Genomic DNA, 26,588 nt, shown 5'->3' with positions numbered 1-26,588 from the left:
AGCTGGTCGCCAAAGGCGGCTAGTTAATAATAATTTTAGTTTTTAGCATGTGATTCAAATACTACCTTTAATTGCGATGATCAATGGTCTTTGCATTATTAACATAAAAAAAGTCTAAGTATCTACACACTCTGAACAAGTACACTGAAATGACTCAACGATTCATTCACCTATTTAACATCTACAGCATGAAAACACAAGTCTTTACGTTTTCAATACATGCCAGAATATAGGCTGCAATGCATGTTTCAGTACACATGTTGGACAATATGTAAACAAATTGAAGGGGTATATTATGGAAATGACTATACTGAGTTGAATTCTCTATGAAATTTTAAGAGCAATATGTATATTCTCATTCATTTTTGATTTGCCTTTGTATTTTCATCTGTTATAATTATCTTTATAATAACCAAAATAATACCTTGCATCCTCATGCCTTCCTGTGACAAGTAAGAGTCCTTTCAGTGATATAAATGTGTCTCTTCCCCAGTTACGCATGTACCCAGTAGAAAAATGGGGCAAACCTAAAAATAAATAAATGCGATATATAATAATTCAAAATCAGATGACTAAATGAAAAAAATCATGATTCCAGAAATCAGAACATACCAGCTGATATGGTGACACAATTTTGAAACGTCTGACCAGCAATAGTTTCATCTGGCGGACGTGGTTCATCTAAATTCGGGGAAAGGCGAGGTAAGGGCGCACTTCTGATAATTCCACATAAAATCACAGAGCCCATGGCCAAAGCTTTCACAAATGTTGAACCTTCAGATACAAAGCTGAAATAATTGAATTAAAATGGAAAAAAAACTTGTTGAGGGAAAATAAAAAGTGCTCTAATAAACAGTAACTATAAAAAAGGATTCTGAATAATAAAAATTTGGACCTTTATGGTAGAATAAAACTTTATCAGGTTAATACATACTAAATACTTTTCTTATAAAACTACTTACTCGGACATTTTCCGCCACATGGCACTAAGTAAACTGCTGTAAGCTCCAGTTATTATAGTGTCAAAATAGCAAGGGATCAGATATCGAGGTAGTTTTCGTAAGCTTTCAAACACAACTTCAAACCATTTGCCTAACTGTAAATGAAAGAGAAAAAAAAATGTAAAACAAATAAATAAAGTTAATTTGATGAGTAAATGGTTCTAGAAACTAAGCATCTTACTTCGGAAAAATTTAAAATTTTAGCTATTAAAAACACCCATTAACAATGTATTAAAATAGATAGTTAAAATGCCTAGTATTTTTAACTAGAATAGTTAAATGTTGCATCAAGGCATGCTTATTTCATATAAAAAAAAAAAAATGTGCATTTTTACATACTTGATTTTTCAGAAATTTTTACGATCTGACTGAGATTATCACACAGCATTAAGCGCATGCTCATATTCTAATTATTATTCCAGCTTTGTGATTTAATAGTGTATATCCCATTCATTAATTATTTACAAAAAGATCATATTTGATAAGATAAAAATGAATGTGTGTGTATGTTGACGTTCTAGGCCAGACCATATGATGCTTGACTAATTTTTTTCTTCTTCCCGATTTCGGCGTTTTTTGCAATAACTTCCAAAAATATTACAGCACAAAAATCATTTTTACATCATCTTAAAAAAAAATCTTTTCTATGATATAAATCTAAAAGTAGAGAAATTTATCTTTAATTTGGCAATTTTATTTATATATATAAATATGCTTAATTTCTAAAAATATACTTAATTCCATCATTGTCCTGAAATTCAAACTGCTTCGGCTGTATCACCAAATATTTAAACATATGGTTTTCTTCCATATTAAGAACTAAAGAAAGATTTGGTTTAATATCCGTGTAGAATAAATGACGAATAAAAAAAAAGTAAAGTTACTGTTCGTCAATGGATTCACATTTCGAGGGTTTTAAAGTTACTGAGACAATCACATTTCGACGACTCCATCTCATTAAGGGGTGAAACGCAAAACGATGAGTGCATTAGATACTAGTAAATGTAAACATCTCATTTCATCTTTCCTTTCACCTCCATTTTGACGAATTAAACCCATCCTAACGCATACGCAAAAACGCGGAGCGTTTTGCAATCCGTTGCTGCTTAGTACGCGCATTTATAACATAGATAAAATGCACATATACGTTTTTCATAGTGCTATGAGACTGGTCTCTACTAGAAAGGTTTATGCAAACAATGAATAGAACACATGCAAGTCAATTAAAATGATAAGGATTTAATGTCTGGAAATTTTCTGAAATAATGGGCATGAAATTTTATTTAAATATTTTAACTTAAATTAAAAATAATGAATAATCCTGGCAAACCAGCTGTTCGCCAAAAGCGACTAGTATTACATATTTTTCATATATTATATACAGCACAAATCTATTCAATTTCCTTAATTTGGAGAAAAATTTATTCAGTTTTTGATAAATTATACTAATTACATAAGTTTCAGTAAGATTATATTAAGCAGAATAGTATTAAAAAAACACCTACATTTTCAGTGGACGGATAGTCAGTTAGACGACTAGAGATATAATCTGGCAACCAATTACCCTGTCTCAAATTATCGCACAGAGGGTGGCCTAAATCATCTTCTAAACGAATATTCATTAATTCGCTCATTATACCTGAAAGTACAAAACGATTCAATAAACCCTAATAAAATAAACTTTTGGAGCCATGACAGACATATAAGATAAATTATTATAAATCTTAATATATATATAAATAATTTTGATTATTTATCATGCTACATTTCTCCAACTAAACGACTGAGAATATTTCAACCACACTTTGTATGTTAACAACACTTTGCATTAAGACAAAAGAGAGAATAGTGTCAACTTTTCTAAGTAATTTGAAATTAATCGAAATTTAATTTTTCTGCCATAACTTCGGCAGAAAAAAAAAGTAACTAACCGTAAAAAATTAACCACAACTTAGCACAAATAAATACGAAATATTTTAATACCATGCTAAAAGTCACAATTTTACCATTTCAATGGCAACAATTTTATTTTTGGAAAGAATATTCCTTAAAACTGCCATTAATTAAAAAAAAAAAAAAGCATTAAAACTAATAAAAATTTTGAATTATACTATTGTTATTTTTAAAATTTCTGTCTTTTTTAATATTATTTTTTTTTGGCAGATTTTCACTTGTTTCAACCTGTTAATTTAATAATGCTGAAAAATAAGTATGCTAAAGCTGAAGTAAAAAAACAAAACTTAAAGACATTGTGAGCAAATGAAACAACCACACGTCGATAGCAGCTTCAAGCTAGCAAAAATTATAAATATTTTACCTTTCTTCCAAAGAAACTTTGAAGGAAATCAATCAGAAAAAAATATACATCATCATAAAAATTAAAAATGTGATATTTTCAATAATACCAATTTCTTTTTCCAACTTTTATTAATTCTTTAGAATGCAGACAATTAAATGCAGGTGAATTTTTTTGAAAAGGAACTTAATTGGTAAGGACTAATTTATTGAAAAATGTTTAGTCTTTGAACTAAACCACTATCATTTTTAAAAATTTCACTTTTATTTCAATACATAGTTTTAAAAAGAGATTTGTATATTATAATATTTCAGACTAAAGCAATTTCTATATTAAAATCATTATACATGAAAGGATTTTAATCTGAACAAAGCTGGATATATAAATTAATTATTAATAAAGCTCAGAGTGCAACTTGAATATCTGAGAGAGACAGAAAAAATTATCGCAATTTAGTGATCAGCAATATTTTGAAACGATTTCAAAACAACTTTTTCTTTTTATTATTATTAATTTTTCAAAAGAATAAAGTTTTCCAATTTTTCAAACATATTTTTGAGCAATTTTACTGAACATTCTTCAGAATCTGCCGCTAACTATTCTTTACAGCAAAGATCACAAAAAAGCATTCAATAATTTACAGTGATTTGACTGCTAGCTGGATGTTTTCCTTCAAGCAAAACACAAATGTGGACTAGTTTGAATAAAGGCCTCGAAAGTAACAAACAGCTCCCACTGTATTGAAACTAAGACAAATTTTAACTAGGATGCAATCTATATACACCAAAATAAGTTTGACCAACAGAAAATGCCACATTCTCATTTGTCATGAGTCATTAATACATGGGTTTAACTATTCACATTAGATCAAATAGGATTATAACAATCACATCCAGATAGTTATTGATCTTGCAATTCAAAATAGTATAATAAATGACTTAGCGATGGTTAAAAGTCTTCTACTAGCATTGACGGCAATAAATTTTGAAAGAAATAATTTTGAATTTCTTAAAAAAAAAAAAGGTTAAAAGTTAATATAATTGAAATCCTTTATCATTACAATTCTATAATGCTCACATAAAACAATGCCTTTTAGATTAATAATCTGGTTACCAGAAAACCATTGATATTTAGATTTCAAAATTAAGTAAAATTTTACTTTAACTGTTTTAGAGAATATTTTAATGTAAGAATAATAATAATAAAAAAAAACATGGTACCAAATGAAATATATGCAGCACATACAAAAAAGAAAACTTTTTGCAGTACATACAAAAAAGACTTTTAGCAAGAGAAGACTCTTTGAGCATTCTCATTTCTGAGCTAAGTTTGATTTTAACAAAAATTAACACAATAAAAAGTTAAATAATTTTTAACACAAATATCCTTTTCATAGTTAATCTGGCACTTTGAATTTTCCCTAGAATTATTTTGAAATATAGAAATTAATTCAAATTTAACACTATGGTACAAAGAATATTGTTTTATTCCTTTTATATCCATTTGTACAAAGCTATAAGTTCTTAAAACATTTATTAATTTTATTAAGAAAAATAGAAAATGAATAAAAAATATTTTTTATGAATGGCAAAAATTATTTATTAAGGAAAGAAATAAAAAGCATTTTTTTAAACTCTTTCATAAAGGAGCAACTTTAAAAAATTATTTTCATTATTATGTTTAAATATAATAAATGTAAAACAAAACAAAATATTAAAATATTTACCTTGCAATCCACAATAAACAAGATCGCTATATCCAGGCAAATTGTATGTACCTCTCCCTTTGCCATCATCTCTTTCTTCCGAATCACATTTGAATAATACTCTGTTCAAATCAGCTAGAGTCAAATGAGAAAGAATTGATTCAAAGTCATGAGTTCCCCTTTTCAGGACATTACCACTGTAAGAACGCATTCTGTAGCCAAACTGTGAAACACAAGTCCTTATTCTTAAAATGGCAGCTCGAGACTCAGCATCAAGAGACACCCTAGTAGAAAAATGTTTGATCAGTTTCATCCACTTACAAAATTATGAAAAAAAGTGAGTAAGTAAAGTTAAAATAATTATTAAATGAAAAAAGCTCTAGAAATATAAATAAATATTGATTTTTAAATGTAAAGGATGAAAGCAATATAGAAAATATAATGTAATATTTTGAAAATATTTTAAGAGACAAAATCATCCCTAATAACAAATAATAATAGGAAATACAGTTGGTAACAGGTCATCAGTTTAGATATGAGTATGCTAAAAAAACATTTTGAACATTCTGTAGTATTATAAAACATTTTTTTATTATTTATAGCATCTGTTTCAATGATCACAGAGGGTTAATTGATACATTTAACAAAATTAAATTAGATCTAATTAAAGGTTAAACTAAAATGTACTTATTTTATAGTTGCCTTCATTCTACTATATATGATTCAAAAAAATTAAAATCTCTATTCTTACTTCATGTTACTCATTTTTTCATATGAATTACACAGCGATGAGTTAATAATAAGCAGATTAGATATGAAACATTAAATTTGACAAGAAAAGTTACTTAATGTTTATTGAGGACAATTTTATTTTAAAAAATGCAAATGGACCTACAAATGAATTATAAAGTTCAAAAATTTTTTTATATACATTACTGATTAAGACACAAAAACAATTTAAATGTGGTCTAAGTTTAATATGAAATCTTATGGCATTTTTCATTCAAATTTAAATGAGGAATGAGATAAACTGAAAGGCATTACAACATACATTTTAGTATTATACTACGAATTGTCTGCAATAATTACAGCTTCATGAAAGGAGACAAGAAACATCACCCTTGCATTCAAAATATTTTGAAGTATAAGCCAGGAAAATCTTATCAGCAAATTGTTAAAGGAGAAAAGTAAAATAAAAGGGAAGTGGAATTTGCAATAAATGCAATTATGGAGAAAAGAAAACAGATCTACAATTCAATACTGAACTGCACTATTGAAAAATAAAGATACATATATCAATCCTATTTTAAAATTATATAAAAAATTATAATGATCAAAATGTTACATAAATTCTTTTAATATTTAAATTTACCTCAAAACAATAACAGATCCAGGTGGAAAACGGATGAAATCTATTTCATTATATCCATCATCAGATAAACCAGCACTTTCAATCATTTCACTTTCATATAATTGGATATGCTCTCTTAAATTAAGTTTAAAATCTGTCAAACCATTAATATAAGTATCATCTATATAAACATTCGGACCTAAAGTGGTTCCATTATGATCAACTGGCTCTAATCCACCTTCTAAAATTATTTCTTCAATAGTACCTAGAAGGGGAAAAAAATCAATGAATTAATTTCTATCGTCTAATGAAGGGATAGCAAAATCAATAATGAACATTCTATTGCATGCATAATATACTCATAAAATTTGATAGTAAAATTATCAAACTAGCCGATATACCAGAAGTAATTTGGATGACAATATTTTCATGTTTGCTTTTTTTAAAAAAATATATATATTTTTAATGCAGATTACACTTTTATATAAAATATTATAAAACAAAAAATATTTTTAAACGAAACAAGAATTTTGTCTACATCGTCCTTTTTGAAAATTTCATAATTCTACGAAAAAAGTAGACTGCACTACAATGTTTTAAAATGCTATAAAATAATTCTTCTACCAAGGAAAAATAATTTTTAAAGAATGAACTAAAATTTGTGGAAATTAAAAGTGGAAATTCCAAGTAATTTAATAAAATATTTTAAAATACCTATATTTCCATTCCATGAGAATGGCAACATTATAAATAAAGTAATCACTTTGATGCATGAAAATAATTTTTTAATTAACAAAAAAATATGAACTATTGAAAATGCAACAAGACTTTCATTAAATGTTTTGCAACATTTGATAAAAATCAATTCTGTAATTCAGATTTTTATATAGAAACAATTTACAAATTTTCACTTTCATATATAAAGATTATGAGCTATGCAGTTTTCCCATGGATGAGTTGCAAAACATTAAAGTTTAAACAAAACATAAATGCATGATAATTTAAAAATAATTATTGAATTTTTACCCATCAGTTGAATACAAAAGTTTGCCCCATATTTTTTAAATTTCAATTTATTGCCAAAAGATGTACAAAATATTTTCATAACACTACAATTTTCATGATATTGTGTGATATTTAGAATATCGCACATCATTATACATGTTAATAAATAAAGGTCAGTGAAAAAACTCCTACTTTAAGAAACATGTTTCAAACTACAATAGTTCAGTTGTATTCATAATAAAGACTTACTTTTGAGATAACATTAATATTTTAAAAAATTCCTCAAAAACCAAATAGTTTGCATTTTTATCAAATTATTTAGAGCAAGAATTTTATTAAAAAAAATAAATGATGAAAACTAGAATCATACAACAGATTGATAATTATAAAATAAAATTTGTTTAACAATCAGATACTGATTAGGACCACAAGAAACTCAAACAGTTCCATAGTTTAAATAGCAATTTAGGCTAGTAAATATGAATGTCATGCTATGATAAATACAAAAATGAATATTTTTCATGTATCATTGAGTTTTGCAATAACAAAAATTTACATTTACTGCACAAATATTTGAATAGAATAAGAAATGATATGATTCAATTTTATATTCTTACTAGCCGCCTTTGGCGACCAGCCGGTTCGCCAATCTTAATGTTCGTTAAAATTTTAATAATTAAATATTTTATGCAATTCCAACTTTAATAGATTCTTCAGCAAAATATTTTAAAACTTCAAATTTTGATAGTCATATAATTCACTCATAATATTATAAAGGCCTTCAGTCATAACGTGATATGTATCTCTCTAATTTTCTGTTACCCCTCGAAGAATTTATGCTTTAAATTAAAGTGTAAATGATTAATCTGTAGTTAATATAATAATATTTTTTACTGAAACAAAGCATTTTTTTAATAATATGATTACTGATAATAGAGTCACTGAGCGTTTAAACTTTATGGGCACTAAAGAATATCTTTCTTAATTTATGTAATATCTCAAGAATTTGTCAACAAAATTTTCTCAGATTCATCATGAACGGATCGATTCATTAACAACGTTTCATTTTAAATGCATCAAACACTAAGAAAATAAAATGAATCGTTTAAAATAATCGGTCGAAAACAGGTTTAAAAAAACTACTTAAAAAACGATGTACTTAAAACTATAAGCATATATAAAAAAAATATATAACTAACATAAATACAATTTAATTACAAAAGCATGCAACTAACCTAAAAATAATTTAAATCATTGAAAACAGGTTAAAAAAACTACTTAAAAAACGATGTACTTAAAACTATAAGCATATACAAAAAAATATATAACTAATTAATTACAATTTAATTACAAAAGCATACAACTAACCTAAAAGTAATTTAAATCGTCCGTTGATAATGGTTGCCATGCCAACAATCAGAACACAGTGCGCATGCGTGAATTTTCTTCGCCTTTTACGGTAACGCAAATGCGTGAATTTTTCTACGCCAGTTGGGGTAACGCTATGCAGATTATACATTTTTAATTTCCTTTATTCTGTGTTATTTTAATTCAAAAGTACTTCAGAATGAATCTGAAACATGGATTAATTAACAATGTTTAATTTTAAATGCATAAAACATTAAGAAAATAAACAGAATCGTTTGAAATAATCCGCCGAAAAATCTTAACCCTAGCCTCATTACTGTTGGGAGAAAAAAAGAACTAAAGACTAAATCATTTGGCGTTGGGGAAAATGGAAGATTATTTTGGCGGAAAAGTTCGCGGTGGGGAAAATGGAAGATTTTTTTGGCGGGAAAGTTAGTTTTTAATTAATAATTAAAATTCTAATTAAAATTTCAAAAAAAGGGACCCCAGGTGCACATTCCCGACCTCTAAGGTATACATGTACCAAATTTGGTAGCTGTATGTCAAATGACCTGGCCTGTAGAGCGCCAACACACACACACACACACACACACACACACACACACACACACACACACACACACACACACATTGAGCTTTATTATAAGTATAGATGAGTATTTTCTTGGCTACTGGGAAAATTTTTTCTTTCAGAAAAAAAAGAAGAGAGAGATCAAAACTTTATAGAAAACAGAAGTACAAATGCAGCCAGGCCAGAAGATATGTTCAGATTTAAATAAAATATTTTATTTTTGTAGCAACTATTGTTTTGTGCTTATTTAATTTTGCTTGAACAAAAAATATAAATAAGAAAGATATATCTAATGACTTATATAAATATTTTTTTCTTTAATTCATTAAAACTAAGTAACAGAAAATATTTTATTGGAATTTTTAGCAATTCTAATCCCAACCATTAATTCCGAAAGTGGCAAGAACAATAATGCATTCGAAATTAATGAGGATTTTTAATTTTGTCTTGAAGTTTGTGATACAAAATATTACTTAAAGGGTTTTTAGTAAATCAAGTTGCCTTTGAGCTTACCCTGAAGACGTAGAGGTCTAACATAACTTGATTCTCTTGGCTTAGCTGGCATTCTAAAAGCCGTTCTTGCTATCATAATAACCGATTGGTGAGTAGCAGGGCAATGTCGAGTTATAGCAACAGTATTTTCATCTCTTTGATCAACAAATACCTGGGGGGAAAATGATAATTTTTTTTTTTTTTTTTACATCATTTTACAAAAAGTTTACTTCAAAGCATAGATTTCATTCACCCAATGGTAAAAATGGCATTTAGTATTACTTAAATGCAAATAAATAATTACCAGTATGATTTAAAAGAACTTGATTTAAGTCCGTTTTAGAGGTACTTCTTTAGATATGAAGGACAAATGAAAATCATATACTGCTGTCAATATATTTGCAAGATATAGCATAATAATTAATGAAGCACTTATGCAAAAATGAATATAAATTTGAAAAAAATAAATAACTTATTACCAAAAATCGAACGTAAATTTGAATATACTCTAGTTTTTTTTTTAATCTACTTTATAATTTGCAATGCTTTAAAAATAAATGAAAGAAGGTAATTTAAAATTTTATTGCAGAAAATTCTTTCAAAAATGGAATAATATTGACAATATAAGTACAGTAAAACTCCAATTATTTTAATTATTCAATCGATCGTAATTATATGAAAATATGGTTATGTAATTTTTTTTTACCAAAAAACAAGCAAAAATGTGACAGAAAATATTCAATTTTAATTTATAAATTAAATTTAAGAAAGTACAGACATTTTATGATTATTTAAAAAAGGAAGCTTAATTAAATTAAATTTGGAGGTTAATTACGATCATACATATCTATTATAGTTACATATCAATAATGTAGTATGCAGCTCACTACTTAGAGTATAGATTAACTTCCTCCAGTTGGGAAAAGACTCATGTCTCCTTCCACCTTTATTTTCCCACCTCCACCTTTATTTTCCTAATTTTGACTCTTCCGTCTTTCTTTTTCTCCCAACATCAATTTGGATAATTATAACTCCTATATATATTACAGTTCCATTAAACCATGGGTAAAATATTAGAATATAAATTTGTATCAGTTGGAAAGAAAGACAACTATATTTTAATTTATGTGGGGAAATTAACATACGACTATGTTACTTTTATAAAATAAGATCATTTCTGGCAAAAGTAAAAAGGTGTTTAGATTCCTTTTAATAAATCAATAAAAAAAATAGGTGCTGATTTGCTAGATTAATATTGAATTTTGAATCTATACAAATAATCATTTGAAATAATTTAATTTTGAATATTTGTCAGAAGACGAAGGGAACACCATTAGACTAAACTCGAAATTAAGCTCATTTAGCATGTGGAATTGATTTCTGAAAATGAGACTTTTATCATGTATCTTCCCAAAACATTTGGAGGAAAAAAATATCATGTCATATATTAAATAGTATAACTTCAATATGGTCTTTAATAGTTATAAGATATTAATAATACCTGAGTGAATCCAGAAGCACCAAGTTCAAAATGCAGTTGATTTAATGCCCTCTTTCCTGAAATGATACCACATGCTGCATTGATATAACCACGTTTAGGAACTTTATCATCAGTCCACGATGTGCAAAGACGTTTCTCTGAAACTACATGTATCTAATGTAAAAAGAAAGAGGTAATAACATAATGGAAGAAATAATATCAATCATATTTTTAATCATTAATACTGATCAAATAATCATGGCAATAATTTGCAAAACATGGGTCAATTGAAAAAGTTAAAAGTTTTTAAATTCTTTCATGATTTTCATTTCAATCATATTTTGTATAAGCTCTCATTAAAAGCTAGTACATCTTACCAAATAAAATGTAAATAAATCATCCTGGTATTAAAATAAACTCATCACAAGTTTAACACTAATGAAATTTTTTTAAAATCTTCAATAATAATATTACTTACATGATGAGGTACAAGTTGATCATATCCCCAAGTGCTACCAGTAGCACAACAGGCCATAGATACCATAGCTGCAGTAGGAAAATAATCATACACAGAACGAATCTGAAAAAATGTAATAAAATCATTATTTAACATATTAAAAACAAAATAAAGTAAAAAAATTATTTTAGTAAAGCTGAGGACTCTGATAACATTCCAATTTAATACTAAAAATTGGAAAAATTATAATAAATTTATATAATAAAGAATAATATTAATAGCATTTTTATTGTTGAAAATTTTATAAACTGCCATTAATCGTAAATGAGCTGATTACCTGCATGGGACACTGATTATCATGGGTTATATCCATAAAAACAGCATGAGCAATACTTTTTGTAAGAGGCTGGGTTACAGGATGCATAAAAGCTCCCACAGTTTGTCCACCATAACGGTAAACAAGTCGTCCTTGTTCGTGACTATCAGGAGCTTGCATAGACTCTGTTGAGAAATTTAAACGTCAGTATTGGACTAAGGCATTTTATGTCCCTAAGATTGCACATAATGAGACCATCAATCTAATAGACGGGTCAATTTAATTTCATATTTCAACCCATTTTTAACATAATAAAAATGCTAATGATTTATATAGAGTTAAATTTTCATTTTATTAAGTTTAGGAAAATGCAAATGTTCTTATTGGTTTATTTATTATGAAATATATTAGAGCAACATCCTCATTTGTAGATAATATTATTAAAGCAAATACTTATTGTTTATAAGCAATGTAATAATTGTAAACATTATGAAGTAGATGAGAACCAGGAAAATTATGTTTGACAAGGCTACTACTATTTTAATATTTTCTATTTGTAGTATTTTATTTGTATTTAATTTGTATTTGTATTTAAAGATATCATTTATAACTATGTATTTATTGTTTTGTTTAAGGCCCTGTGACCCTCGGCAGCAACATAGTCTGCCTAGTCGGGAATCCGACACAGGTATCTTATAATAGTGCAAAAAACACAGAAATGCAGATAATTTCAGTTTATGATGCAAATATAAAGTATGGAAGTTTTTTACACTAAAGATTATTTATTTCATCTAAAAACAAATGTTTATGTATATTTTCTATTCTAAAGAAACTTCAAATCAAATATTGCAATGCATATTGGAAAAATAAAAATCTAAAAATGAAAAACTATGCTATAAGATACAAAATAATAAACTGAGAAACTTGTTGATAAAAAATAGAAATCAATTTCACTCGAAAAGTAACTGGATGCATAATTATTGGTTGTATACAAGAACTTATTTTATAACTTCGAGAAGCAAAAAATACAATCGTAAAAATCAATATAATTATATTTAAAAAAAATTTCAGAAAAATTAATATTCAATTACTTATGACACCATAAGTCTTTTAATTATCAAGGAATACCAAAATGATGTACTAGTTGAAAAGATTAACTATCATATCAAATTAAGAATTATTAATAGTAACCTCTTATGAGAGCTGTAATTCCTAGACGGTTCACAAAGATATTATCAACAGCTTCACTGGAGGTAAATAATTCAGCAACAACAAAAAGATCAGGTCGTGCTTCACGGGCTTTATCAATAAGGTACTGAAAAATAAAATGATACATATGATGCAATGATAAATTTATTGATTTTAAAAATATCTCAGCTGGATCAAAACTTAAAAAGTTTAATATGGTCGTAATAAAAGATTGCTTCGATTTTAAATGTTTATTATTGTTAAATGTATTCTCATTTTTTTAATATTGAGATATAAGAAAAGACAGCAAGTTTTCATTGGTCACTAGATGAATGCATTAAGTGGCAATACTCAGTTTGTTGGTTTAGATTTTAGTTACATTCCGTTTGAAAAAAGCATTAAAGCTATTTGGAAACGGGCCGCGTAATTTTGAACTGCATTCAGATGAAATGATCGATACTTCATCGAGTACTCTCATTTCCAGATATCCGCACCATACCAGCTAGATATCATTTCACTCTGACGAATTTAACATGCACCAGATTCCGTTATATGGCAGCACTTCAATGGGATTGGATAAGAAACCTGGAACTTTCAGGTTTCGAAGCTAAAATCTAACCATCAGAATACCGCCCCCCCCCCCCTGACGTCCACTTAAAGTTTCATTTTTTAAATTCAAATATACATGGAATATGCTCAAATCATCATCAATGTTTAAGAATGGAATAGCTTTCTTCTTTTTCTCTAAATAACGTCTTTAATTATAAATGATTATGCCCAAATAACAATCTTTTAGACCCCATCGCATCACAAAACTAGTTCCAGAATCGACTTCTCTTTGAAAAATTCGATGTCTATATTAAACCAGTGAGACTGGTGTCCCCGAAACTTTCTTGCATATTCTCTAATACACTAGTCGTGCCAGAGAGCGCCTTGCGTGACATTGGCTTATAATAGTTACAAAATATTCACTTTTGGCATGAATTAAGCCTTTTTACTGAATCTATCGAGTCATCCTTGGCGAGTTTTTCGGTGATTAATCCCTAGCATGCGTTAATAGTATTCGAAGATCGAATTTGTGCTTTAGACATGTTTTCTTAGTTGACTGAAACAAAAACTTCACACAAAACTGCACTTCTAGTTATAAAATCCGATAGCTAATTTGATAGTGCGTTTTTGAATTATTGTGTTTACATGTTTCTGAAAGTACAGACCCATAGACAATCAACCTGTTGGTTTTGTCTCAAAATTTGACAGGTATTAAATCCGTGTATAGAATCTTATCTATCTACTCTCTTTGTATTGTAATTATCATGTTAACTTATATTCGAATAACCCCACTTCCTCTAAACAGATTTTACTAGAAATTTGACAGAAACTGCAAATTTGGCGTAAAAATCGTATACCATATTTCAACTGTCTAACTTAAAGTGTTTTTGAGTTATCTTTGTCACAGACGGACAGATATTTTCAGATATATTATGATATACAGAACTCAAAGAGGACTAAAACGTGAAAACTCATCAAAATCTTTGCATTTTTCGACGATTACTATACTTTCTCTATACTATGTATATGTGAAATTAAAAATGAAAAACACAGTTCGATTTTCTGTACTAACAAATATAAGAAAGATTTGGTTGACAGAAACCTACATAAAAGAGGTTTTACTATAGACTGAAGATTAAACAAAAGTAAATATGTTGTGTAACATGATCCTTGCTCTTGATCCTTTATTTATAAAGAACGAATATTACTGTAATAAGTCAAGTTTTCTAGAAATAAACATCTCAATTTACTGGCAACTGACATCTTTAAAGTTTGGAATTAGGAATTGACAACAAAATCTTTTTTTGAATGCCTGTAAAAGTTATTCCACTTTCGCTCATATCTGCCCATTTAATGATTGTTTATAGATGATTACATTAAAATCCTGTTTTGAAGCCACACGGTGGGTTGTTTGAATAGGGTTTATTAATTCCAAACTTTAATCAAATGTCGATAATAAATTCTTATTACAGAACTCAATAGAAAAATGATATATTTTTTTTTTCATGTGCACTGTACTACATGAATTAAGTAAAAAGTTGTTAAAAGATATGAATTTGCATTTTCTGATTTCAATAACCAAATAGCGTTGCAACACGAGTCTTTCCTTTTTAATGAAATTCTACGATGCTCAGTGAATAATACAAAACGAAAATTAAGTGCATTTGCGGCTATTTACTTTTCTTAAAATACAGCATTTTAAAAGCCCTTTACATTATTTATCGATGACTTGTATAAAGAACCATAATAATAAAGCTGGGATAACTAAAACTACTGCAGCTGGTTTATGATATTTAAATATTTACATCTTACTTCTGCAACATGGATGGGAGTACTGTGGCAGTTGTCAAGTCGCAAACCATAGAAGGCTCGTGATAACTGCTGAACATAATCAGTCATAAATTGCCAAAGAAAAGGAGAATCATCCGGCTTCTCTCCATAGCGGAGTTTCACACTGTCACCCCATGCGACAAGTTCCCGCCTCAGGTAAACATTGGATCCAGGTTCAGCAAAATTTCTCAGTGGGTTATCTCCCATTACCCAGCCATTATGAGCCATGATATAACAACTTTGAGGGGAGAACATAAGTTTCTCATCTTCAACAAGACTTTGATCAACGCCATAGGATCGGAAATACCTGGGAAATAAAATAGTAAATTTTAAGTATTATATCCAATTATAAATTATACATATGATATACGTATGAATATATCATTTATGCTCTAAAGTTGTATAAAATATAATGTACTTTTATAATTTTCAGATCTCAATAGTAATCAAAGACTGACATGAAAATGTAAGAAATTTATTTTATTAGAAATGTATATGCATTCTGCATACATTCAAGAGGTATATTTCCAGTGATACATCATGAATCATGATGATAACAGGTCGATTCACACAGTCATAATTCTTTCTTCTATGCACGAGTCCAGTATCGACTGGAAAAGGACTTGCGTCCTTAAGTCGTATCAGGATTTTGGATAATTGAGATTCTGGTCTGCTGAAATTTTGGTTATCAGAATTATCTTCTAATAAGCAAATAAAAGCATCTCTAAATAAATAGCATCAATAAAATATTTTATACATACAAAAGACATAAAAAAGCCGATTGATTGTTGAACTATAAATATTTAAAAATACTTCATTTCAATACCATAATCTATTTTTCTCAGTTATAAAGAGAAGTATTTAATTTCGAAAGCAAAATATAAAAATATACTAACTGTATAAATCGTATTGCAAGATTTAAAAAAAAAAATACGATATATCATACAAATAAAAAGTAGAAGTAGCATTAAAAATTGGGTAATTCACTCATGAATAAAAATTGCACAAAAATCCAAGAATATAAAAAATATTTCAGCATATTTAAAGAAATATTTCACTTACTGAGGTACTAATGGATGTTCACTAGAAACAGATTTAAGATGAGGACCATCGGGACTCAATCGCTCATAGCGTACGGCTGAAATTATATTTTCAACGGCCGAATGAAAATGACTTTCGACTTCAGCCATCTTCACATTATTTAATTCTTCTAATTTCCACCTCAGGGCATCGCAAGCACCATTGACTTCATTGGAGGTATTCAATCTACATAAGTAAAAAAATATTACCAAACGGAAAAAATTATTTAACGAAAATGAAATAAGGAAACTCATTTATGGAAATGCATACCATTATTAGATTGTAAAATAAATAGAAAATAGAAATATGTGCGGTGCACGAATGAACCTCCTAATGAATGTTTTCATCATTGTTAGATATTCTATATTTAACCCAGATATGTTAACATGGGACCATCATTCCAATACCCAGTTTAATAGAAATTTTGGCACAACAGGAAAAGAGAGAAACTCTCCTCTTCCTAGTTATACTATCTATAAGTCATGAACTACTGGAGAATCAGACTATAGGCTCTGCTATTTCCAATTTAGCATTTTTTTTCCCCTCCCTCTTTCCCAATATGGGGAAATTTCAGTACAAGAAGGAGCGGCAATGGATTTTTTTTCTCTTGCTTAACTTTTTATTGCAATAAAGAAATTAAATAGGAATGATATATTTGAAAGCACTGCACTCCCCTCATTTTGTGACTTTCAATTTACTTATTATTGTAATTTTTAAAATTATTATTAATAATTTAGTTTTAAATAAATTAATTCAATTTTCAGCATTATATTAACTTAAATTTATAAAGCAATTTTTTTGAAGAAAATTTGTTCTTGGCCAACTTTTACACATTCGGCTTCATATTTTTATTTAATGATCGGATTATTCAAGTACTAGAAAATTATGCGTCACTTTGAATTGCTCATATAATGAAACTATAGCTGTTGTATGAATTCAATAATAATCTGACTTTAGTGTTTTTCCTAAAATTTGACACGTAACTACAATGTTAGTCACATGATATAGAATACCAAATTTCATTTATCCAATGTCATTCATGTTTGATTTATCGCATTCACATGTAATTGAAAATATAGACCGATAGATGGTCATCTTGAGAACAGATTAGGCTAGAAATCTAATGCCGATTTACACTTTTGATGGTAAAAATGCATAATAAATTTTATCCATCAAGTTGTCACGTTCGACTGCGACAGACAAGACAAATTTTTCCTTAATGGAATTCATTCAAAATATAACAGAAATATACAAATTCGGTGTAAAAACCACAAATTTCATCTGTGAAATTAAAAAAGTTTTTGAACTCACTGAAAATACACTATTCCAAAAACATTTTCGTATTCGGGGGAGGTCTGGAAGCAGAGATTCAACAAAATCTCAAAGGCGAATCTTTTGATGATTACAAAAATTTCTTTTCGCACACATTGTACCAGAAAAAGTAAAAATTATTGAATATCTATAGATTCTGAAAGCTACTTTTAAACTTTAATTCTGCCATAACGTTATTAGACGTTCATTCTTTGAATACGAATTCTCGATCATTCAATTCAAAATTAAAAACTCCATCATATTTCTACGGGCACTAAAATAAAAATATATAATGGTCGATTATATATATAACAAATTTCCATCAAGTACTTCTATTAATGGTTAACTGATCATCGATTTATTCTAAAGTCATTAGAAATTCCCAAGTTTATCAATTCCAATATGGAATGAATGGCATTCTAAATCGGTTATTGCAATGCCCTCCGCCTTAAAATTAAATTTTTAAAGATCAATAATAGTCTTTCTTTGTATTTCCTCATTTCTTGAAGAAAATGTAATTTGCTGAACTTCTTGGTATTCATCATTCAAAGACTCTCAAAAATTAAATCTTGAAAAATCGCATTATTTTCATATTTTCTCACTGAGCTATTCTATGTCATCTTCCCTCATCGTTATTACATCTCTAGCATTTCTGCAATTATATCCGATAGGCACTGTTGGGTACTTTAACTTAACAGACTTAATTTTAAGTTAATTTTACAGGATACTTAATTTTAACAGAATAGACAGACACTAACAGAGGTTAATTTCAATAGAATAAAGGTAAAGTTTTCCAGGCGTCAACGGTCCAAACCGATATGGTCAAGAGCACAGAAGAGACTGAAGACTGTCGTATGTCCCACATTGATTCCTGCGGTTATTTCACACAGTGTTTTTTGCTATCAATACTGACAACTCTATGCACACATAGCTGGCCTCGATCGTTAAATGCAGGTGGTCAGCCATTGTGATGTCCATGACGGGATGTTATGCGAGAAATTAGGTATTCTCAGCACACTCTTGGCATTGTGGATTTCGAAATGTTGAATCCCCAAACGATTTCCGAAACGGAATGTTCCATATGTCTAAACTGCAACTATCATTCCGCGTTCAAAGTTTGTTAATTACCGTCGCGCGCACATATTGAAGTCAGAACCATCTCGCATGGATCATTTAAATACAAATGAAAGCCCTGACAATGCCCCTTTATACATTTTGTTCCCGATAATATTGCTATTTATATATTTGCGTATTGCTATCCCACAACATTGCTATTTCACAACATTTTGCATAAACGTTGCTTCTTTTACTACTTTTGCATTCACTGTCCGAGCTGCAACTTATTCAAGTATAAAAAAATAAAATGTTCATAATCAAAATTGTTTGCGGATACATTATTCACTGTGATTATGAAAGGAATGCACTTCATTGAAAAAACATTTAAAAGTATTTTAGCTACATCTATATAAACAAAGGAAATGAAGAATACAAAGTTTTGATTCAAAACTGTCAGCAATGCTTACTTCGTTGGTGCGTAAATACTTAAAGCTAACTGCATGTCAATGGTACTTTTGAGTCTCCTGTATTCTGGATCATGTATAATCCTGAGTTCTCCTGTGTGACGAACGACTTTTCTGTCAGGTGCTAAAATTAAGTGAAATAGTCATTTTAAGCAATCAAGTTAAAAATATTTTTAAATGCAATCAGAAAAGAATTGGATATTTTCAGAATTCATCAAACTTGAGCTTTTCAAATGGTAATTTATCTTATAAAGTGAGATTTTAGTTTCAGAAACTGATGGTAGTATATCTTATAAACTTTATAGTCAGCAATTATCCCTTTTTAAATAGTTGATGAATTTGCCAGCATTAGTACAAAACATTTAATAAATGTTGGTGGGCAAATAGTTAAAAATTAAAATAATGGCATTAAACTGATAATTACATATATTGTAATAATTATATTATATACATATTGGTAATTATATATGATTTGAAAAGATCTTTACATCTCAAAAAATTATAGAAAAATAATAAAAATAAATATTTCCGCTTTTTATTCAATCTAATAAAATTAAGTAATTTATTACGATATATATGATAACACAAAGTAATAAAGTTATAGTGCATATATGATATATACATAGAGAAAATGTAATAAAAAATCGAACATGAGATTTTTATGAAACTCTCTCTCCATTTTCATGCGATTCCAAAAAATTCATTTTTGAAATTGAATAGTCTGTCTGCTCTGCCTGTGAATGATAATTTAAAAATCAGCCTGACCAGTGAAAATAAATAAATGGCTTTTACAACCAAATTTGTAAATTTCTATTACATTTGACATGAAATTGATTCTCAAAAAGCATGTCTGTGTCCGATAGCAAATGAAGACTGTGACAAAACAAAGAGTTAGATAAATAAAATTTGGTACACAATTTTAAGGTATCTGTATTGATCTGTAATATTGATCACAATAATCTAAAACATTGCCTATTGATTGCCTAAAATATTAATAATCTAAACTATTGTCTGTAATATTCATAATCTAAAATATAGATCTGTATCAATTTTTAACCAAATTCGTCCACGGTTGATCGTCTACAGTTTAGACATTTGTATGCTTGTAAATGTGATGTAAAATACAATGATGACTTAGATACATGAAACTTGGACGGGATTTTTGAAATTAAATTTTTGTTTCGATCAATAGAAAATATAGCCAGGATGCATACCTGGGTTTGTTCACCTTAATAAGAAACGTAAAATGCTCATGCATGGGACTTTGAAAGTCTGTGCATTCATGCTACTCATTGCTTAACTCATAGTCGCTAGTTCATTGAAATGAACAATAAATTAAATAGTGTCCTTAATACCCTCCTTCTCGCATTAGTATGGTCTTACTGAAGGAAATAATGCAAATTGTGAAGCTTATCCCAAACATAGGTAACAAAGTAAAATTTATTTAAATTCAATCATAATCTAGTTTTAAGAACGAGAGTTTATGAATGACACAACTTAACGAGATTGTCGATTCTCCAATTTCATTGAATTTTATTGATTCGACATTTTGTGTCTGCATGATGCAGCGCATGCTAAAACGTTCTAAATGATTTTACAAAATTACTTTGAATAAATAAAACAACAGTCTCCCCGAAACTTTCTCACGTATTCTCCAATGAAAGTCTTACGCCTCTTTCCCCACATAAAATTGTGGACATTGGGTAAGGCCATGAATTGTAAAGCTGTTTATCGTTCATCATTGCATAGCACTGTTGAACAATAATCATGAATTATAACGTGAATCTAGTATTTTTTTTACTAAATTTATCACGTAAATAAATGCCTTTTCGATGCTTTTTTGCCTAACGAATGACATCAAAAGTTGACACAAAATTACAATACAATCAAAAGATAACATACTGAATTTCATTACTTTTAGTTATTGCATTACATGCATACGAAAGTACAAACCGACAGACGATCCACCGTTTGGCGGATATGGTTCAAAATTATTAAGAATTTATATTTATAAGTTGAACCTGTGTAACAAATTTCATGTACCTAGCTATTTAGGTTTTAAGTAGCGAGCTCACTGGTTCTCGAACCGCCAGACTTCCTAAGAATGGATTTCGTTCAAAATTTAACAGAAATCTACATATTCGACCGTCATTTCTTAGTCATCTTCCTCAAAGCATTTCTAAGTTATCGTGTTCACAGACAGAAAATATAATATCTAAAATGTGTTTTTCGGACTCAGGGTAGTCTAAAACGTGGAAATTCATCAAAATCTCGACTTCGATTATTTTTTTTTTTTATGATGATGATTATATTTTCTCTATACTTCGTATACGAGAAAATTGTAATAATAATAAAACAATGCAATTTTTAATAACATATGCATACTTTCGAATATGCAACGAAATTTCATGTATGAATAACATGCAAAATTATTTATTTTCGCAGAAGCATCATTTATGTAAGCTAGAAATAGCCGCTGTGTGTAGCTGAAACGAAAAATATTAATCAAAGACCAGCATACGCAAGTGGGGCTACAGAAGATAGACACAACACTTCACATGCATATGAATTCTATTTTCATATGAATTCTGCTTCAATGCTCTACCAGACTTTCAGTAGACATTATCATTTCACGAACATGTGGCAACAATAATTTCTAATGGAGTGAAAGTAGAAATAGTACTGATTTTGGGTAGAAAAATGTCTGACTTTAAGGAAATGGAGTGTTTTTCTGGTTTGACATCTCTCTTAGTGATCATAAATACAAATCTCAGTACTCGAATGTTGAAAATAAGCGATAATTCTTCAGTTCAGTGGCATTTTACATATGTTTTTCGTTTAAAACCCAGCCAAAGATATTGCTGGTAAAAGTCTCGTCATTCTGAATAGGGAACAGATAATGAGAGCAACAACTCTCGGAACTCCCATATCACAATGAGATAATACGGAAGCAAGTTAGTATTTAAGAACTATTCATCCACGGGAAGAAAAGCTAATAGTCCAGATTCTACTTGATAACATTATTATAAAATCCACTTCTTGTTTGCACGATTTTCTTTTCTCCTGGTTTTCAACAGCTTGGGTCCTATACCAGGCAATAAAATTTTTCCTTATTCATACCTTATAAACGAAATAAAATCAGCCTCTGACATTTTTTTAGAAGCACATATAGCACATGATTAAAAAAGAAAAAAAAATTAGATATAAAGAAAAAACTTAGAAAAAATAAATATTCACCTTGAGCAAGCGTAGCAAATTCCTTTAAAACGTTGTCAACATGCAACAGAAAAAATTCATGCAATTTTAGCTGGTGCTTGTAATAACCTTTTAAAGTTTCACGTATGGCCTGGAAAAGAAATATATCGAATAATTACAACAATTAAAGTTGGACTTCTACAAAATATTAAGCACATGAGAATTTTTTCTTTCTTTTTTTTTTACAAATAATGATTGACTTAATAAAGTGGCAATTTAATGATAGAAATTAAATTAGCAAAATTTTTTATTCTTGAGGAACCTCTCAAAAATTATGCATCACAAAATTAGGTATTTACAGATGAATATTTATATACATGAAGCAGCCATATCAGAATTTTCTCCAGCCGGATACACAGTTGTTTCGTTTTTGGATGCTGTGGCTACGATCTTTTATTTTTGTAATGTTCAGAGATCAGTATTCTTTTACATGAGGGGGGGGGAACGTAACTAAGGAATTTAAAATTCCCTGCACTTTCTTGTTTACTATGGAAAATTTACAACTTCCCATGCATTTTCACTGTTTTTCAGATGATTTTTAAATTTCTTGTATTTTCCCGCGCCGTGGTAACCCTAATTAGGATTCGAGTGATATCGCATGTGTTAAAAGTTTTTATACGCTGTCATGAAAACAAATCAGAACAAAATTGAAAGTTGTTAGTTGGCAGTAGAACTTAGTTCAAGTGAATAGTCAGTTGAAAGTAGCAGACCATTCGAGAGATATAGTAGTTGAGTGAAATTTCTTTCCTGCACGTTATTTCGGGATCTCTGTATTGTTATGGTTGTCTTTTACCGATTTGATGTTTGTGTGCAGCTATTTATTGAGAGTGCTGTTCTTGTATACGTGTCGGTTGTGCATTTCGAGTAGAACAGAGCACCGTTTCAAAGCTGAGTCTTTTGGACTCTTTTCATGTAGAATGAAGCGTTGTTTTGTTATTAAGCCTATTGAATTCTTCTCACCGCATAACTAAATTTTTGTGGAAATTCCGTAACAACATCAACGATATGAACAAAAGTCTCCTTTGAGTAATAATTGTAAATTATAAGGAAGCAATGTTCATAATTTTATTTGTTTGAATAAATATTTTATGCCGTACCAGTTACGGATTATTAAATATAACAATAAAAAGAAAATATATATAAAAATTATATACTGAGTAACTAGAATACAAAGGGCCAAAGCTTACATTCAAATGATCTTCATTATTTATTTCAGGTGGAATACCACTATTGGCCCATTTACCAGCAGCAATATCCAAAGAGAAGTACCACAATGCTCTATCCAGCAAGTAAGCAGGCCGCAAATGCGCGGAATTAACTAAATTATATGTAGATTCTGGGTGTTCTAGAAGCCATTCACTTTCATTTGCAGTGTGATTTAAAACAACATCAGTTATAGCTAAAACCTACAAAAAAGAAAAAAATGTGTAAAAACCAAGTTGTAATTGATTCAAACTAATTCAAATAATTAGCAAAATAGAGACTCATTCAATTAATACAGAATAGAGTAAGAAGTTATATTAAAAGTTCTGTTTAATTTAATAATGAGATTCATTAAGATTTCCTTGTAAGATTTCATTTAAAATAACAGAAGTTTAGATATGAATTTCATAAGCACTTACGACAAAGTGAAAAAAAAAATGAAATTTAAGTGAAAAGTATGGATTATTTTAATACATCGTGCAACAAATAAGCTAAATTACATGATGGTTTTGAATGAAATAATTTCCATTCAAGAATCGAATTTCTGATAAATAAAATATCTTTCGTAAGTTTGCTTATTTATTCACTTACTTGCCGATTACCAATTCGTCATTTCACTGTCAGAATTGATAGAACTCAGTTTATCAATTACCAAACATCCCTTAAATACAGTTTTCAATTAAAAAGAAGTTTCATTTTAATATTCATAAAAAACTAGCCTAAATTCAACCAAAATATGAAATTAGATGAAAATCGCTTCTGCTAAACAAAAGCCTTAAAATTCATATTAACATTCTGGTGATATTGGATTATTCTTCGTCATACGATTATATAGAAATTCGAAAAATATTCACATTGAAAAAATCAATAGCCACATTTTTTCCCCCTTACATATATACAGTGAGATCAACTAAATTTCAATCACACGCATTTCGTTGCATGACAATTAAAAAAAAAATAAGCATCACTGAGTTTATAATGGATTTTTCTTATATAAAATATATTCTTGTAGTTTATAAACGATATATCTTTCTAGAAATACCAGAGATAGATTAGCAACTTAATAAAAAAACATGCCGGTTTATAGTTGGATTAAAGTCCGGTTTTATAACTAAATAATGGCTATTTTGGATCAAATGATATTTGAACCATTATCACATAGAAGATGTTTAATACCGACAAATTTAATCCGCAGCAAGGTTACAAAACAGATCTGGGACCTACGACTGTGCTGTCTCTAATCCTACGCACTCAACTTGGAGAATTTGTAGGATTGCGTATCAGAAATGTAACAAAATACACTAAAAAATATTTGACATTTTTTTAAAACATCGGTAGAAAAGGGAAATTAATAAAATAAAATGGACAGTCCTGAAATATAAAAAAAAATCACGTAAAAAAAGTCTAATACTTACCTTCCATTCTTTTCTCATTTTTTCAACAAGACCAGCTATATCATTCATTGTGCATTTTTTTCCAGGTGAATCAAAGACGGGATTTAACTTCAGTTGATTTCTTAATGAATATGAAGAATCGGATCCTCCAAGTTGCTGAATAGGTGTAATATGGACCATATTATATCCCACTTCCTTTGCTGTCCGCAGTCGTTCTTCCCATTTGTCAAAAGATCCGAGACATTTTGCTAAGTAGGTAATACACAAAATACTATCGAGAGGCAGTGTCTCATTGTCAGGCCCATATGTTAATACTGGATCGACTAGAATATAACCGGACCCGCTTGGCTTTAGTACATCCCTGCAAGAAAAAAAAGACCAATTAAGTTAAATAGTCTTATCAAGTACAGTTTACAATAGTCTTTTACAAATATCTAGTAAATATCTAGTCGGTTTTCTAAGTAACTATACCATACAAGTTTATATATGAGATCATATTATTTTAAGCTAAAATGTGCTTCATTGGAGTAAAATTTTTGTTAAAGTTTGAAAATTAATTTCATATGATATTATGTGTTATTTCCAGTCATTGTAACTTCACTTCGTGAGCACCACTCCATTCAGATTCATTTCAAGTCCAATTATTTTCATGCAGTAATTCTACATATGCATCGAAGTAGAGACATAACGCTTTCGCGATTATTTAACTCATGTCCGGCACGAAGTTTGAATATAAATGAATAATGAATATGATTTAAAAATAGAAATATATTTTGAAAGCAGTCAAAAGACTGAATTTCCAACAAAAAAACGAACTCTGGAAATCTACGTTACATATTCCAAACTATGATGACGAGCTTGACTTTTCATGCGAAAGAATGCAATTTTATTATTGTAAAAAATTTCGAAAGACAATTTCTAGTAGATTCAATGTAAGAAAAGGGAAATCATTCATTAAATCTATCATCGGTCTAATATATTTTTTTAAGCATTCAAAATTTATTAATTAAATTGGGAATAGAGATTTATAAACATATGATAATGATTTAGACCACAAATGCGAAATAGTCATTACTCTTTGTTTTTTTTTTTTTTTTTTTAACAGACGTCGAATTTTAAAGTCAATATTCATATACTGTGCAATTCATATATTTCAAGGGCGCAGCGTATATTTAATTTTGGAAATTCAACGAATTCTTTAAAGGGGAAAAAGATG

General features: G+C 28.8%; 1 protein-coding gene across 1 annotated transcript in view; it reads right to left on the bottom strand.

The window, feature by feature from the left end:
* The window catches only part of LOC129962628 (glycogen debranching enzyme-like), a 51,727-nt gene that overhangs the window by 9,106 nt on the left and 16,033 nt on the right, over nt 1–26,588 (bottom strand). Inside the window, exons 4-20 of the mRNA XM_056076479.1 lie at nt 25,394–25,733; nt 23,963–24,181; nt 22,758–22,866; nt 19,524–19,644; nt 16,672–16,875; nt 15,592–15,916; nt 13,234–13,357; nt 12,064–12,227; nt 11,748–11,849; nt 11,291–11,443; nt 9,811–9,961; nt 6,375–6,618; nt 5,024–5,286; nt 2,507–2,640; nt 963–1,096; nt 613–788; nt 425–527 (exon numbers count right to left, since the gene is read on the bottom strand). Coding sequence (XP_055932454.1) covers nt 425–527; nt 613–788; nt 963–1,096; nt 2,507–2,640; nt 5,024–5,286; nt 6,375–6,618; nt 9,811–9,961; nt 11,291–11,443; nt 11,748–11,849; nt 12,064–12,227; nt 13,234–13,357; nt 15,592–15,916; nt 16,672–16,875; nt 19,524–19,644; nt 22,758–22,866; nt 23,963–24,181; nt 25,394–25,733 — 3,066 coding nt within the window. The remainder of the gene's footprint in view (nt 1–424; nt 528–612; nt 789–962; nt 1,097–2,506; nt 2,641–5,023; nt 5,287–6,374; nt 6,619–9,810; nt 9,962–11,290; nt 11,444–11,747; nt 11,850–12,063; nt 12,228–13,233; nt 13,358–15,591; nt 15,917–16,671; nt 16,876–19,523; nt 19,645–22,757; nt 22,867–23,962; nt 24,182–25,393; nt 25,734–26,588) is intronic.

The sequence above is a fragment of the Argiope bruennichi genome, chromosome 3 (genome assembly GCF_947563725.1).
Source record: "Argiope bruennichi chromosome 3, qqArgBrue1.1, whole genome shotgun sequence".
Classification (NCBI taxonomy): domain Eukaryota; kingdom Metazoa; phylum Arthropoda; class Arachnida; order Araneae; family Araneidae; genus Argiope; species Argiope bruennichi.
This window is presented reverse-complemented; position numbering and strand designations above follow the sequence as displayed.